Source organism: Harpia harpyja, chromosome 4 (assembly GCF_026419915.1).
Source record: "Harpia harpyja isolate bHarHar1 chromosome 4, bHarHar1 primary haplotype, whole genome shotgun sequence".
NCBI classification, from domain to species: domain Eukaryota; kingdom Metazoa; phylum Chordata; class Aves; order Accipitriformes; family Accipitridae; genus Harpia; species Harpia harpyja.
This window is the reverse complement of record NC_068943.1, coordinates 60,624,590-60,639,246: the sequence shown is the minus strand read 5'-3', so window position 1 is coordinate 60,639,246 and position 14,657 is coordinate 60,624,590. Positions and strand designations below refer to the sequence as shown.

General features: G+C 38.3%; 1 protein-coding gene across 16 annotated transcripts in view; it reads left to right on the top strand.

Annotated features, from left to right (window-relative positions):
- PTPRK (protein tyrosine phosphatase receptor type K) overlaps nucleotides 1–14,657 on the top strand; it is a 415,801-nt gene that overhangs the window by 181,449 nt on the left and 219,695 nt on the right. For all 16 annotated transcript variants that reach the window (XM_052784282.1, XM_052784278.1, XM_052784293.1 and 13 more), the window contains exons 4-5: nucleotides 10,052–10,133; nucleotides 12,006–12,121. In XM_052784282.1, coding sequence (XP_052640242.1) covers nucleotides 10,052–10,133; nucleotides 12,006–12,121 — 198 coding nt within the window. The remainder of the gene's footprint in view (nucleotides 1–10,051; nucleotides 10,134–12,005; nucleotides 12,122–14,657) is intronic.

The window sequence follows — 14,657 nt, the reverse complement described above, 5'->3', positions numbered from 1 at the left end:
TCAGACATAGGGGAACCTTCTAGCAGCTCCTCACAGAAGCCACCCCTGTAACCACCCCCCCACCTCCCCCCTACCCCCCCACCCCCAGCCTTGCCACACAAACCCAATACAGGAGCCCAGAACTGGACCCAGCATTCTAGATGTGGCCTCACCAGTGCTGAGTAGAGGGGAAGGGTCACCTCCATCAACCCGCTGGCAACACTTTTGTCTTGTGTAGCTCAGGGTACCGTTAGCCTCCTTTGCCACAAGAGCACAGTGCTGGCTCATGTTCAGCTTGGTGTCTACCAGGACACCTTGCTCCTTTTCTGCCAGCTGCTTTCCAGCTGGGTGGCCCCCAGTATATGCTGGTCCTCAGGCATGTCTTTCTTGCTTCTGACTTTCCTCTTGATCTCTGGGTCCTTGGATTTCAGAAGGTCGATCTTACTAGCAAAGGCTGAGGTGACAAAGGCAATCAGTACCTCAGTCTTTTCCAAGTCCTGTGTCACCAGGGCCCTTGTCCCATTCAGCAGCAGGCCAACTTTCCCTAGTCTTCCTTTTGCTACTCATATACTTACAGAAGTCCTTCTTGTTGCCCTTGACATCACTTGCCAGATTGAACTCTGCCAGATTCAGTTCAGCTTATTGGATATTGTGCAGGACTGAGAGTAAGGAAACGTTTTGACGTCATACCTCCTGTGTGTTCAGACATAAGCTGTTGGTACAGATGGCTGTCATCTTCTGTGTTTGTCCAGCACCAACGTGTTGTGATTAATGCAAAAATAGAGATGATAAAATAAGACGATATACAGAATTTGCAGATAGAACTATTGCTACTGCGTTTTGAAGTACGCTTTGGAGATAACGCCAGAGTAATTTCCTATACAAACAGTGCTAGCTTCATTATTAATGTGCTGATGCAATGAATATTTCCACAGTACTGTTTGACATAACCTGTCCATTGCTTTGAGTGAGTTGCTTTTTCTTTTTTATTAATTTTTTTTTCCTTGGCAGTATTTGATCTGTGTTTATTAAATACCTGTTAAACTGTATCTAGTAAACTGCCCTCCACTTGTGTTAGAAAATATTTTGTCCTAACTTCCCTGAGTTAAGAGGTGTTGACGTTGTTCCACACTGTTCGTGGTGACACAGAGTTAGGAGATACTGTGCAGTTTTGCCTTTTTTTGGTGCTTGCTTCCTTCCTGACACTAGCAACTGTCATAATTTAGGACAACTGGATGTCTTTGGCCACTGAATTCTGCTTGCAACTGTTCTCTGTTCTCATATTAGCAAGAACCCCTCACTCAGGGCTTTTTAAAAATATTTTTTTAAAGTATTTTTGTCAAAATATGTCTCTGAAATATGCTAGGTGCTATTTTTATTCTCTGAAAAAGGCTCATACTCTTCTGCACTCTGCTGTGAATGGACCCCTTACAAGAATGACTTCATTCAAAATTTCACTGTATATTTTTACACTTTAATTCCTTTCTGGGAGGGGCTGTCCTTCAAACAGGCTGAGTATGAACCCTTTTGGAGGAAGTGGCAGAGGGTGATAGCTTCAGTTATAGCTCATGTGAGTCTTATTGTGGAGGAGCAGAAAAGAAAAGGGAGAGGAAAGGAAGCAAGGTACCTGTCAGCACCTTGATTGGTGATTGCTGGAATTAAAACGTGGTATTGAACAGCATCTTTTTCTGGAGCAAGCAAATGCATGGATATGGATTTGACTTTCTGCATAGGTGTTTCAAATTGGTTTGGCTGCTGTTCTGAAAATAAACAATTTTAGATATTTTTCTCTGATATGGACTGGAAAAAGTTGTTCTAGAAAGCAATATGTAGGGTGCAACATGAACCTATGAATTTTGTCTGCTGGTTTTAGTCTGCTTGGCTTGTTTTTTGCAGTTCTTCATAGGCTAATTCTATGAAGTTGTTTTGGGGTTTTGGGGGTTTTTTTTGTTTTAAATTGAATATGGAAAAGATCCCATGGTTGGGAAACTCAGAATTTTATTTATCTATATAGTATTGAAGCAGATATTACTTCAAGGGATAATGGTTATGATTACTGAGTGTATCCAAATGTATCAGTAATTTGGCTGGGAATACCTATGGTTTGAGACGGAGCTTTTTTTTTTTTTTTTTTTTTTTTAAATAATGTTCCCCATATGGTAGGGAATTCCCAAGGGTCACTGAAAGTCAGAAAGGACTGACCTCTGCTCTAGGTTTAGAAAAGTACAGTGGCATCATGCCAGACTTGTACTGCTGCATTTTCTAGTAGCTACCCATGTTCAAAAGGACTGCTTCTGTCCTACTGGAAAGCATTTTCTTCAAGTTTTGGTCTATCACAAAAATAAGTGAAATATTAAGTATCTCATTGATTCTTAACTTGTCTCTTACTGCTACTGTCCCAGTTTTAGCCTTTAAATGTCGTGATTTACCATGCTATAAAGGTTTTTGTTTCCCATGGTTAAAAGTCATGCCTTTGCATGCGGTGTTATTGTTTTTAAATCTCAATCATTTAAGAACTTTCATCCTTAAACAAATGTTTTGGTTTATTGAAGATCTTGTGTTTGCAGACTATGTAAGGATGCTTTTTCTTCAACTGCTTCAGTCATTCAAGAGCAGGGTGGGTTTTTGTAAGACTGTAAGTATTCCCAGATGATAAACTACTACTGTTTCAAAGCCAGAGCAGCTGTAACTCTTCTGTGTGTGGTGCTTCATCCAGACATTTTCTAGGCATGATCCTAGAAACATTTGGCATAAGCACAGATAAGTGGAAGGATGTGAGGTTTTTCCTCATGTTCCTAACTAACATAGGGGTCTCCAGGGTCACTGAATCTAGTCTCTAGCTTCCCCTGCATCAGATAACTGTGTCATACAGGCCCTTTCAGAGGTTTATTATGCTTCATCTTAATTATGTGTTTTCCTGCAACATGTATGTTGTTTGTGGAGGTAAAATATTGTTACTAACTCTCCTCATGTTTAAATTGTGTAGCTCAGCTAAAGCTCACCTACAGTTCTTGCTTACATGTAAAGAGACAGAGACAGGTTTAGGGTTGGGGGTTCCCCCCCCCCCTTTTTTTTTTTTCCCCTCTCTCCTTTTTGTTTTCCAGGATTGAGTAGTGGAGCTAGCTCATTTACAACTAATAAATTCTTTGAAGGTTTACCCTTTTGGACCCCTTGGTAGGCATGTTTTCTGAGTGGTTCCTCACCACAGAGCATGAACGGAGACGTGGCTTGGAATATAGGCTTCCCCATTTTGAGTGGACCTTAAATATGAATTTGGGTTGAGAGAGGAGGTATGTATGTCAAGGTTCCCTGTGGGTGATTCTGAGACGGTTGAAGAATCTGTGAGCTGACCAGCTCTGCTCATAAGGATGCTAGTGAGAAGATGGCCTTAACTCCTTTGGTTTTCAATCTCAGGAGGTGTGTAACTGAGAAAAAAAGAAGTAATAGGGTGTTAGCTGACTTGGCAGAATTGAGATCCCAAAGTTTTCACCCAAGTGTTTGATTTGCTGTGCTGGAAATTCTCCCGGGCCCTGTCAGCAGCAAAGGCTGCCTCACAGCATTACTTAAGCATTCATACGGAAGTAATTATGTTTTCATGATTTCTAAATTAGATCAGTAAAATTATCTATAACTTTTACAAGGGAAATGCTTTTTATTATGTCGATAAAATTTTTATATGTTAGGTAAAAATTTGTTTAGCTGTCCCTTTCTTTCAGCTAGCTTCCATCAAGTATTTCTTTTGTAACATGGTACTATTTTCATGTTTATATTAATTTTTAGTTTCTTGGTAATTAAAACCTTTGCTTTAGTATTTTAAAATGCCTTTAACACTGCAAAAAGATTGGATAGAACTAGAAGCTTGTCAGGGAATAGGATTCGTAGTGTTTTATGTATAACTGGTCTTGCTGTTCACGGCTTTTCGTATGCAGGAAGTTATTTTATTACAAAACAAACTTGCTCCTATGTGCTGTTAATCTTAACCAATTCTAGTGTAAGTACTAGGTTCAAGTACTGGAGTCACCCTACTGTGCTTTTACAAAAATTAAAATGAATCAATGAAGGAGATGCATATGAAGTAGAAAAAATAAATCATTTTAAATGTTTTCTTTTTATATTCTTACGAAAGACTTTAAGGCTTTATATCTGGTGAGGTTAATTAATATAACTCTACTGCTTCTTTTGGTTCCAAGTAATTTATTCTTCATTTGTTTTGTTCACAAGTTGAATAGATAGGATGTGGGAGGTGTCAAAAATAGATCAAAATGCACACCATCAGGATTATGCATACTGGAACAGTGAGGAAAGAGCACAAAGTTTCCAGTAATTCTGGATTCTAGTTGAAGGGGGTTTGGTTTTGTGTTTTGTTTTGTTTTTAATTATACTGTGATTTATCACAGACATGATACCTTCTGTTTGCTTACAGCTCTGTAATATACCTTTCCACCAAGCATTGGAATTGATCTATTTACAAATTTGATTTCAGATAATTAAGCTAGTAGAAGCCCTCCTATAGCTGAACAAAAATGCGTTGCAAGTTGAATGCTCTGTGGAAATTACAATATCTATTTCTTTTTTTGTTGTTGTTGTTTCTATTTCCATCTTAAATTCCTTTTCAGCTCTCTCTAATGATGTATATTAGAGCCTAGCAGGAAAAAATAGTCTATGAAACACTACATTTCTGTTGTAACTAAGCATGTTAATACTCACTTTTATCTAATTGATCTATGGATGTTTGCTTCATATATATGATGGTCTGACAGGACTGTTGTCAAAACTGTGGTAGATTCTTGCCGCCGTCAGTACTGTGAGTAGTCAGAACTAGTCAAGTGGAGGAAGGACAAGGAAGGTCTCAAACTGTACCAAAAATACCCTGTTTGGTGTTGGTGGTGTATAGTTTACAAGAACACAGCTTTTACAAAATTTAGGGAGAATTATGTTCTAAGAGTAGGCTTTGGGCTACAGAGCTGTTCCCTCTCTTTCCTGACTGCATTTTGTACTTAATTGACTATGTATGCTTTGGGAATGCTTATTTTCATCAGTGCCTCAAATGAGCTAATAATGAAGATGCCTAAATTTTTTGGATCCTGATAAGAGTTAAAAATACGGTGAGGCTGGTCCTTAAGATGTATATTTTGTATATTCCAGCAAGTGCAGGCTTAGTCTTCATGGTGATTACAGTATGCAAGGTTAGGGCTGTGTAGGAACGTGAAGGTTTGAGTATTTCTTAAGCATTAAATTTCAGCAACTAAATCTCTTTAGAGGTCTCTGCTGTAATAATTACTACTTTTTCCATTGCATTCAAATACTGTTGAGTATTTAAGATGTTCACAGACATTTATTTCTGGAATAATATTAGGTGAAGAGTGATTGTCATCATCTGCATTTTAGAGCTGGGATGCAAAAACAAAGTGTATGCTACTTTGCAGTGCCTGATACAAAACAACTAGAATTTTTTTTTCCTCTTTTTTGCTGTATGTTGCACATCATACGTTTAATTTTCAACCTTGGAGCCCTTTAGAGGGGTCAGCAAGCATATAGATAAGGGTGATCTGATTGATACAGGCTAGGTAGGTTTCCAAAAGGCTTTTGACTGTGTCCCTCTACAAAAGTTTGTAGTGAAGCTAAGCTGCCATTCTATGAGAATAAAGATACTTCCATAGATAGATAATTGTTTAAGAGGAAAAGGAGAAGACAGGAATAAATTGTCAGTATGCCCGGAAGTAGTCACCAAGGCATGCTATAGAGATTTATGCCTTTCAGCATGCTCATAATGGACCAGAGTGGGGGCCAGAGAACAGTATGAAGACAAAAGTTTGTAGGTGAAAGCTACTTTGGAATAGCAAGGACAGTATGTGATGGTGAGGGCCTGTAGAAGGACTGTCACAATGTCACCAACTGTGAGTGATTGGGCAATAAAATGGGAGGCAAATTTTAGTGTAGATAATGAGATATAAAATAATGCACACTGCATAAAATCCTAATTTCACACGCAGAATGATGGACTTGGAGCTTGCCATTGGCACTCTGTAGCAAGATCGTGGGGTTCATAAAAATGTCAGCTTAGAGCACAATGATGGTCAAAAAAAGCAAATGAAGTGTTAAGAATGGTTAAGGAAGTTCAGTATAAATTAGATAATCATATTATGCTGTTGTGGATGAGTCATAATTTATACATCTTGATCACTGTGTGTCAGCTCTTCTGTCGTTATCTTCAAAGAATATAGCGTAGTTAGAGCTTTAGAGAAGGATGAGAAGGATAATCAAAGAAAAGGGAATGGTTTCTATATGAGATTGGCTGAATAATCTGGGAGTCTTCAAATTCGAGACAAAATTACTTGGGGACATAAAATAGAGGTCTACAAAATTGTGAATAATATAGCAGGATGATTGGGATCAATTTGTCATTGATTTGGGTCATTACAGGAAGCCAGGTACAAAACAGACAAATGAAAACGTCTCTTAATGCTGTCAGTAGTAAACCCATGGATTTTCCCAAATGATACTGTGTTCACTAAAAGCTTGCGTGGTTTTAGGGGAAAAATGGACCAATATATGGACAAGAGATGCATTAGTGGTGGCTAAATAGGTAGGAGTGTGTTCAGTTCAGGGAGTTCTGACACTGCATCTTCATTTGCATCTGAATGCAGGCACTTCATAAACAAGGACATGCCATTTTATTTGGAGAAGTAACTAACTATTTGAGTATCACCTAGGAACTGTGTAGAAAATTCAGGGATCAAATCTAATTCCCTTGAGTAGCATTTGAATTACCTGAGCTATTCAGCATTTCCCATTCTCATTCATTGTGATGATGTTGCTACAAATGAGACAGGATAGCTGTCTCCACAGCCCTGCTCTGTGCAAGCCCGATTCATCCCCTGAAAATAGTGTCTCCTCTTCATTAAAGGAAGCAAGCATCTCTGAGAAGTGCACTAGATGAGCATGCAATTAAATTGTAGTAAGTGGAAGGACATTTACAGTTGCACAGGCAACTAATGTTTTCTGGCTAGAGTGATAATCTGCATTATTTTTCAGCTAAAGTGAAAGTGTTTAAGCCATTCTTTCTAGGACTGTAAACTGAACAGCAGTGCAGACCAAGTGCAGGATTCACTCCCAAAGCACTGGTGTCTTATTAGGGTAAACATTCTCTGGTGAAAGGAATAGCTCAACATTCTGGTTTTTCTCAAGTACCATGTGTGTATGTGAAGAAAAGAACTACCTCAGGTTCTGGTCTGACTTGTCAGCATTTTAAATTGCTGTTTTCACCTATATATGCAGTTCCAGTTTTCCATTTCCGATTTTAAATGTGAACAGATATTATCAAATTAAAGCCTGATAAGAATTTTTTAACTGAGCTTCACCTTTTGCTTTATAGTGTCTGTAGTTATGAATGTTTCATAGCTGTATTTATTTATACCAATTATGAATGTAAAATAAAAAATAATTTAGTACTATATATGTGAAATTTCAGCTCTCTAATACCTCTGTCTTTTTAATCACTTTATTTTTCCTTTACTTACCTCATAAACATTACTCCCTATAATATTTTGTAGGCTTCTTGCATTTCTGTATTTCTTAATGTTTTTTGGTTTGTTGTGTTGGGTTTTTTTTCTTCTCATGGATTACCCTGTCTTAATCTTAATCTTTCCTGTGAACTTTGCTTTTTTTGATAACTTCCTATTCTTGGAGGGTGGGGATTAATTAAATTAATCTGGAAGAGGTAGGAAAAAAACCCAAGTAATTTCATTCCCAGCTCTGTCCCAAGAAACATTACTTTCTTCCCTCTGACCCCAGTGTAGGAAGGTATCAACATACAGGGGAGAGACACGCTTACACGAGGCCAAGCTTCCCTGGGAACTGGATCTGAGTTACTTCCAAATGAATTAATAACAACCCAGTTCAGAATGAGGTGTAAATTTAGTCCAGCTCTTAATACTGATGTTCAAATTTCTTAACTGGCCTTTGAGAAACAAAGTTCTTTCAGAGTTTGTGTATGTGATAGAACTGTTTTGTGTTATAAAGAAATTGGTCTGTCAGAAGGGCTTTAAATATAATATTTATTTCTTACTGAGTTGTTTGTCTTCCACACCATACAACCATTTAAAAAAAGAAAAAAAAAAAAAAAGAGGATTCATCCAAATTATTAAAGAATCGAAGATATTCATGTTGATGTTCCTTACTGGGAACAAGTGCCAGGTCTCTGAAGATGCCTGAGGAGCTGGTGGACACTGTCAAATATTGCTCTGGTCAGAGAGGTCGTTGGACCAAAGGAGTGAAAGTAGGACCCCCAGACACTAAATTCCTTTCCACCAAGCTGTTGTTGGCCAAGGCAGGAGGAGGAGGCGGCAGAGAATGAATTAGTTTCTGCAACTTAATTGCATTGAGGTGCAAATACAATGAAAAGGAGGAAAAAAAAAAGTGGAGAGAAGTGCAGCCAGAACCTCAGCAAGAATTTCTGGAGAAGTTGGAAGAGGGATTGTAGCCTGGTGTTGTCAAACTATACGTGCCCTACAGGCTTCCTCTTTCTGCAGTCAAAGCACAAGTTGGGAGACCCTATGAACCGCATCATGAACATGCCCATATCCACCTTTCCTTGGAAGTTTTCCTTATTTTTTTACCCCTTTGAGGTTGTGGAATTAGTTCTGAGTACAAACAGGCCACCTGGGGTCCCTGCCCCCTTTGATGGGAAGATAAATTGCACTTCCTGTCTGGGTGGGATGTCAGGGTGAAGAAATGCAGTGAGTGGAGCATAAGCTCACAGAAGTGTTCCTGATGCAGCGTTCAGAGCCAAGTTATGTAAATGCCAGGTATCTTGCTGAAGAGGGTAGTTTTTGTGAATGAGAGGACCAAAAGGAGCTCCAGGGGTACTTGGGAGCTGCTTGCTCCCAGGACTCCCTTGAGACTGAAGAATGCAGTGGTCACTACTTCCTGGCAAGGTGCCATGCGGATCCCCCAGTAAGACGACCTTAGAGAAGGTCTTCCCACCTAAGAGAAAGGTGCTTGATGGGGACAGGATTCTCCTGCTCACCTGCAGGGGACGTTGGGTTGTTAATCCATTGCCTTTGCTGCTCCCTTACATTGACCCCAAGAACGAGAGATATAAACTACTTGAAAAGATTATGTGTAGAGCAGCTGACTGGCACAGAAGACCCCAACAGATACCTACCTTCGGCAATCACGACTGCAAGTTTGTATTGTATCACTTGACTCAGTCTTTACTAGTGCGCTTTCCTCTTTTGTATCTTCCTTTTAGTTTAGACATTCATGCTTCATCCTTTATTTTTTTCCTTTTACTCTCACCATATTCTACTTTTTTTCTGTTTTTTGTCCATACAAGGAAGCATGAATCTTGACAATAAATTTGTTCTGGTCAGCTAGTGTTCTTTTGCTACATCTGTAGCAAAAGACAGCTCTGTGCTCTGGAGCAGTCCAAGAGCAATTCTTTGTTGTTACTGCCCGTTTGGGGTGGGACAAGAAGTTGGATGTGAAGACAATCTCTTTTCCTTCATGCACAGCAAATTCCCCATTGCCTCGCAAGAATGAATGAAGTTAACGACTACTACATAAATCTCATGCTACAGCTGTTCTTTTCATTGCCACTGGGGAGTGCTGCACTGTTTCTGTGCTGCTGTATGTTTTCCTGTGCAACTACACTGCAGAACGTTACAGGAGCCTGTGGACTATACTGTGACCCCCCTCCAACAAGAAAATAAATTTTGTTAAAATTGGTTGATCAGTTGTGTGCTGTGATGTTGAACCTATCTGAAAGTAATGGTGTTTTTCAGAATTGAATCATGTTTATACATTTAGCAAAGTGAAAGCAGTATGCTGTTAATTGAAGTAATAAACATGCTTTTCTGGTGTGCCATAAGCAGCAAATCCAAAGCAAGTCATGTATGTGAATGAGTATGGAACTGCAATACATTAAGTAATAAATATTCCACTCAGTCGTCAAACCTTGTAGGAACTTCAACTAAATGAAAAAGGCAATGTGTCTTATATCTACACACTTGCCACTGTGGGAATTCTGTAGAAATGAGTGTTGTAAACATTTTTTCTTTCATTTTGACAGGTAATATTTGAAGCTGAAGTCTCAGATGGGAGAAATGGCTACATTGCCATTGATGACATCCAGGTTCTGAGTTACCCTTGTGGTAAGTAATGATTAAGAGCTGCATTCTTCTCTGTCTTTTCAGGACATATTTGATATTGCTGTAGACTGCTGAGTTTTCATCACTTGATCACTGATGTTCTTTGTTCTTTCAATAGTATTTTTGTTGCAGCTTCCAGGGGAAAATGTGGTGTTGTAATAGTGATTTACCTGGGTAAAATCTCTGTCTGCCAGAAGTAAAGTATATAGGAATACAAAAGCAGAAATTCTTCAGTGTCTTTTTAGACATACGATAGTTGGTGTGCATAATCAAAATGGGGTTTAATGTTAATGTGTATGCTCACTGATTAAAGAAAATTGAATTGGCAGATGCATGTAGGAGGTTTATCAGATTTCATGCCCTTGTTCTTGTTGGTTTGGGGTTTTTTTTCCCCCAAATGGATACAACAGATTTTTTTTTTTTAAAAAAGGCTTCTGGCTATTGAAGTACTGAAGGATTGGGTTTTGTTGTTTTCTGTTTGTGGACAGACTTCAGGCATTTATGTTTCTCTTTCCCTGCTTAATCCTGGGGAAAAATTACACACATGCAAACACAAGTTGCAATAATGAGAATATTCTACAAATAAAAAGTTGTGAGGAAGAAATTACTGCTGTGCATTTCTGTCACTTGTTAGCACATTTTTTTGGTAGTTTGGTTCTGTTCAACTCTTTTGATCTTCCCCTTGACATCCCCTTTCTAAAATGTGCTTTCATTGTAATGTACCTCATGGCTGACAATTTAATTGCTTTCTGAAATGATCAAGATATAACAACCCCCTCCCCCAAATTTGCAAAACGATGCCAAATAATAAAGTTGCAGTGGCAACCTCACAATTCATTTTCTTCTACCCCAAACCTGTTAAGACCATAGCTCTCAGGGGCTACCAAGCTTACAGAGTATTTGAGTGAGTTACCTCTTTATATTTCAGCCAGCCCAGCTCTCTGATGTCTGTACTCAGCAAAGCTCTGCTCAGTTCAGTATCTGGCTTTCATTTTTTTTCTTCTGGGTTGTTTGGGGGTTTTTTTTGGTTTGGGTTTTTTTTTTACTTTTCTGGTTTTTTTTTTAAGTGCCAAAACAAAAGGCACTTGGGTACAGCCGTGGCAACAGATTATCAGCATGATACAGTATTCAGATAAGCTCTTTTTTGTTGCTGATGTTTAAACCCTTTTTGTTCCAATTTGCTGTTTTTTCCTGTGTGTTGGGGTTTTCTTGGTAAGGACAAAGAAATAACAGTTCAGTTACTGTTTTTATTAGGAGTTCTTGAGAAAGGGACAGACGAGAGCTGTGTGACGTACCCATTCCTCATATGTGCTTGTCTGCTTTCTTACATCTAATAAATCCTTCAGGTGGTTGTGCCACTGAGCTTTCCTAGGGGCTTTGTCAGTGTGGGAAATAGATTTGTCAGCTCCTGAAATACTGTATTCAATGGCACAAATGATTTCATTTAGTAAAACAACAGAGCTCTGAGTTACACTGCAAATAATCCGAATGGTATCTATTTGCCTGAGCAGTATCCTGCTAATTGGGTTTTTCTCAGTATGATGGGTTTCATACAATCGAAAGTCTTTGGGATAATTTTTGTAAAGTGCTCCTGATATTTTGGCATTTGATCTCCTTCTCTTGGCTTTGATTTTTAAAAGACTTTATTATAACTCATGTATAACATAAAGTTAGTAGGATCACCAGGGGAGAAGGGAAAGGACTGAAGGCACTCTTTCTTCTCCAACAGAGATGAAACAAATAATTTTCTCTCTTCTGTTTCTGTTTTTTTTAGCCAAAGTTTGTTACAATATGCATCTTCAGGGAGACAGTAATGTTGCTGGCACCTTTTTTAGCAATAAGCATTATTTGTAATTTTTCCTTCTCCCTCTGCAGATAAATCTCCACATTTCTTGAGGCTGGGGGATGTAGAGGTCAATGCGGGGCAGAATGCTACATTTCAATGCATTGCTACGGGGAGAGATGCAGTGAATAACAAGTTATGGCTCCAGGTAAGGCTAACTCATGCAAGTCTATTTGGCTAGAGGACAGGCTGCTTTCTGGAGGTGAAATATTTAAATTCCTAAGCCTTTTTTTCTTCTTCATGTAAAATATTTAGTTTAAATACAATTTTATCTCTGTTAAATGGAGAAACTTGTAATCAATTTTGTAATGTTAAAAAGCTTGGAATAGAAATTAGAACAACTGGTGTGGACAGTGGAGGAGTGTTGGTCTTTGAGGCGTTGTGGGCCTTCTCTCCTTGTTAATCAGCTCTTCTGTATCAAAATTTATTATCATTAAATGCAGATAATTGGCATTTGGGATCTAGTAAAACACAGGTGTAACACAGCTGTCATAAATTTTCAGGATTATTTTATCATATAATTTACAACTTTGTCCAAGCAGGTGGCTGGAGGGATGTGGCTGTACTTCTGTGTGCATATCAGTTTTACTCAGCAGCATATTTAATAGGACAACATAAAAGGACTGTTGCATGTCCTTTTTATCTGTTTCCATAATAGGAGGGATTTCAACTTTTATCTCTGTGTAATTGTGAGTGGTATGTATGTTAGAATCTGAGAGATGACTAAAACCAGAAAATAACCCTTCTCACTAAAAAGCAAGAAAAAAGAATAAACAAACACCAGCATCCCCCCAAAACAACCGCTTTGCTTTGTGGTGTGGGGATGGTGTTACTTACAGTTAAGACCACTGGTTAAGTAGAAGGATGACAAAGTTTCACAGTCATTCCTTAAAAAATTAAATTCTGCCACTTAAGTGACTTTTTAAATCCTTATTTAGTTGTATGTGTACCTTTATGTGTATGCTTTAGTTTATACATAAACCTTAAGCACCAACACTCCTTTAGAATCGTTTCTAAATATGCCCTTTAAAACTTTATTTTTTTAAAATGTGTATTTCTCTGTATTTTCAGTACTGTAAAGTATATATTTTTGGGGAAATGTACTTTGAAATGAACTATAATCAGAACTTTAAAATATCTATTTTTGGCAAGCGTTGTACTTTGAAATGAACTATAATCAGTTACTTCAATCTGTTTGATTTTTCTTTTAATAGAGAGTGGATCTGACAAACCTTGAGTAACAGTTGCATATAGGCATATGATAAACTTAAAATTTTAAAGAGGGGTTTTTTTAATAGATAGAATGAGATTGGGAAAAGTCCAATATGCAAAATGTATACTGGACAAATATGCTGTAATGTTAAAAAAGGAACACAAACCTAGCACCAACTCCATTGCATTTAGTGAAAAGGTGTCATAGCAGTAGGAATGATTTTTACTCCATGTCTTTGAGGAGTAACTTGTTTAAATTGAGCAAACATATAATGTATTTATTGAGGAAGAGGAGTTTGATTTCAGAGACTTGGAAATAGAGCACACAAAGCACACCAAATGAAATTGAGCTGGGTTTTGCTATATCAAAGGCAAGACTATAGCAATAGGAGCATACCAGCAAACGCATGAAGCACAACCTTTGGTTGATCATGGGTCAGAAAGGCCCGATGGAGACAGCCAGCTGGAAATCTTCCCTATCACTCACTCCTCGAAGTCAGATAACTCTGACGGATTATCCTTTCTAACTTTCATTCCCCTGAGAAGCCCGGTTAGCAGCCAGAACAACTCAGAAAACATATGTTTTGTTCCTCCATATACTTCATGGGTGGTTTGGATTTTGGGGGGTTTTTTTGTGTGTGGATCACAGATGTAATAACTTCTTACAGTGTGAAAGATAAGGTACCTTTGAGGTTATAACTCTGCTTGCTTGTGCTTATGAAGTGCCTTGATATTCTTGAAGATACCTTGCTACTAAAATTATATACTTGAACTTCTGTTCCCCTTCTTGTTTTCCCTTAAAGAGTGCCAAATTTTCACCAATTTAAAGGTGACCCATTTTTTTCTTCCTCCCTCATCGTTCCACCCGTCCATCCTACTTGCCCAACAGAAGCGTGAATCAGCAGCTTTCCCTCTCTGAAATCTTTTCCTTAGATAACACAGCAACTTACTGCTGTTGTGCGCAGCTAATAGTGAATTTACTCCTTTTCCTTAAAATACAGGGTGGATATGTATGGGCCTCGTGAGGCTCCGGAGTGTGACTTGGAAAAGGTTCACTTTAACCTTTGACCAAACCGGAGATTCATAAAGCCCGAATACCCAGAAAGGAAGAACCGGCAGATCAAATCAAATGCCTAAGTAATTGTTTTTGAGAGCCCTAAGCTGAAACATTCCAGGAATGTATTTTTCTCATAACAAGAAAGGCCATTGGAAGAAAAAAAAAAAAAAGTGCAAAAATGAAAAATGAAGGGGGTGTGGGGGGTAAGAAAGAAGACACTTTCCAAGTACACTGTGTTAGAGAAAATAGCTTTTGGTTATGTCCTTATTGAAAGAGAAAAGATATTTCCTTGGAAAAAAAAATAAAAAGCAGCAAACAATTTGCTATTAAAACTCATTCTTTGATAAGGAAAGATCTGAGGTGCAATCTAGGACACTAGGGCTTTTTCTATCTGAAATGATTTAAGATCTCATTT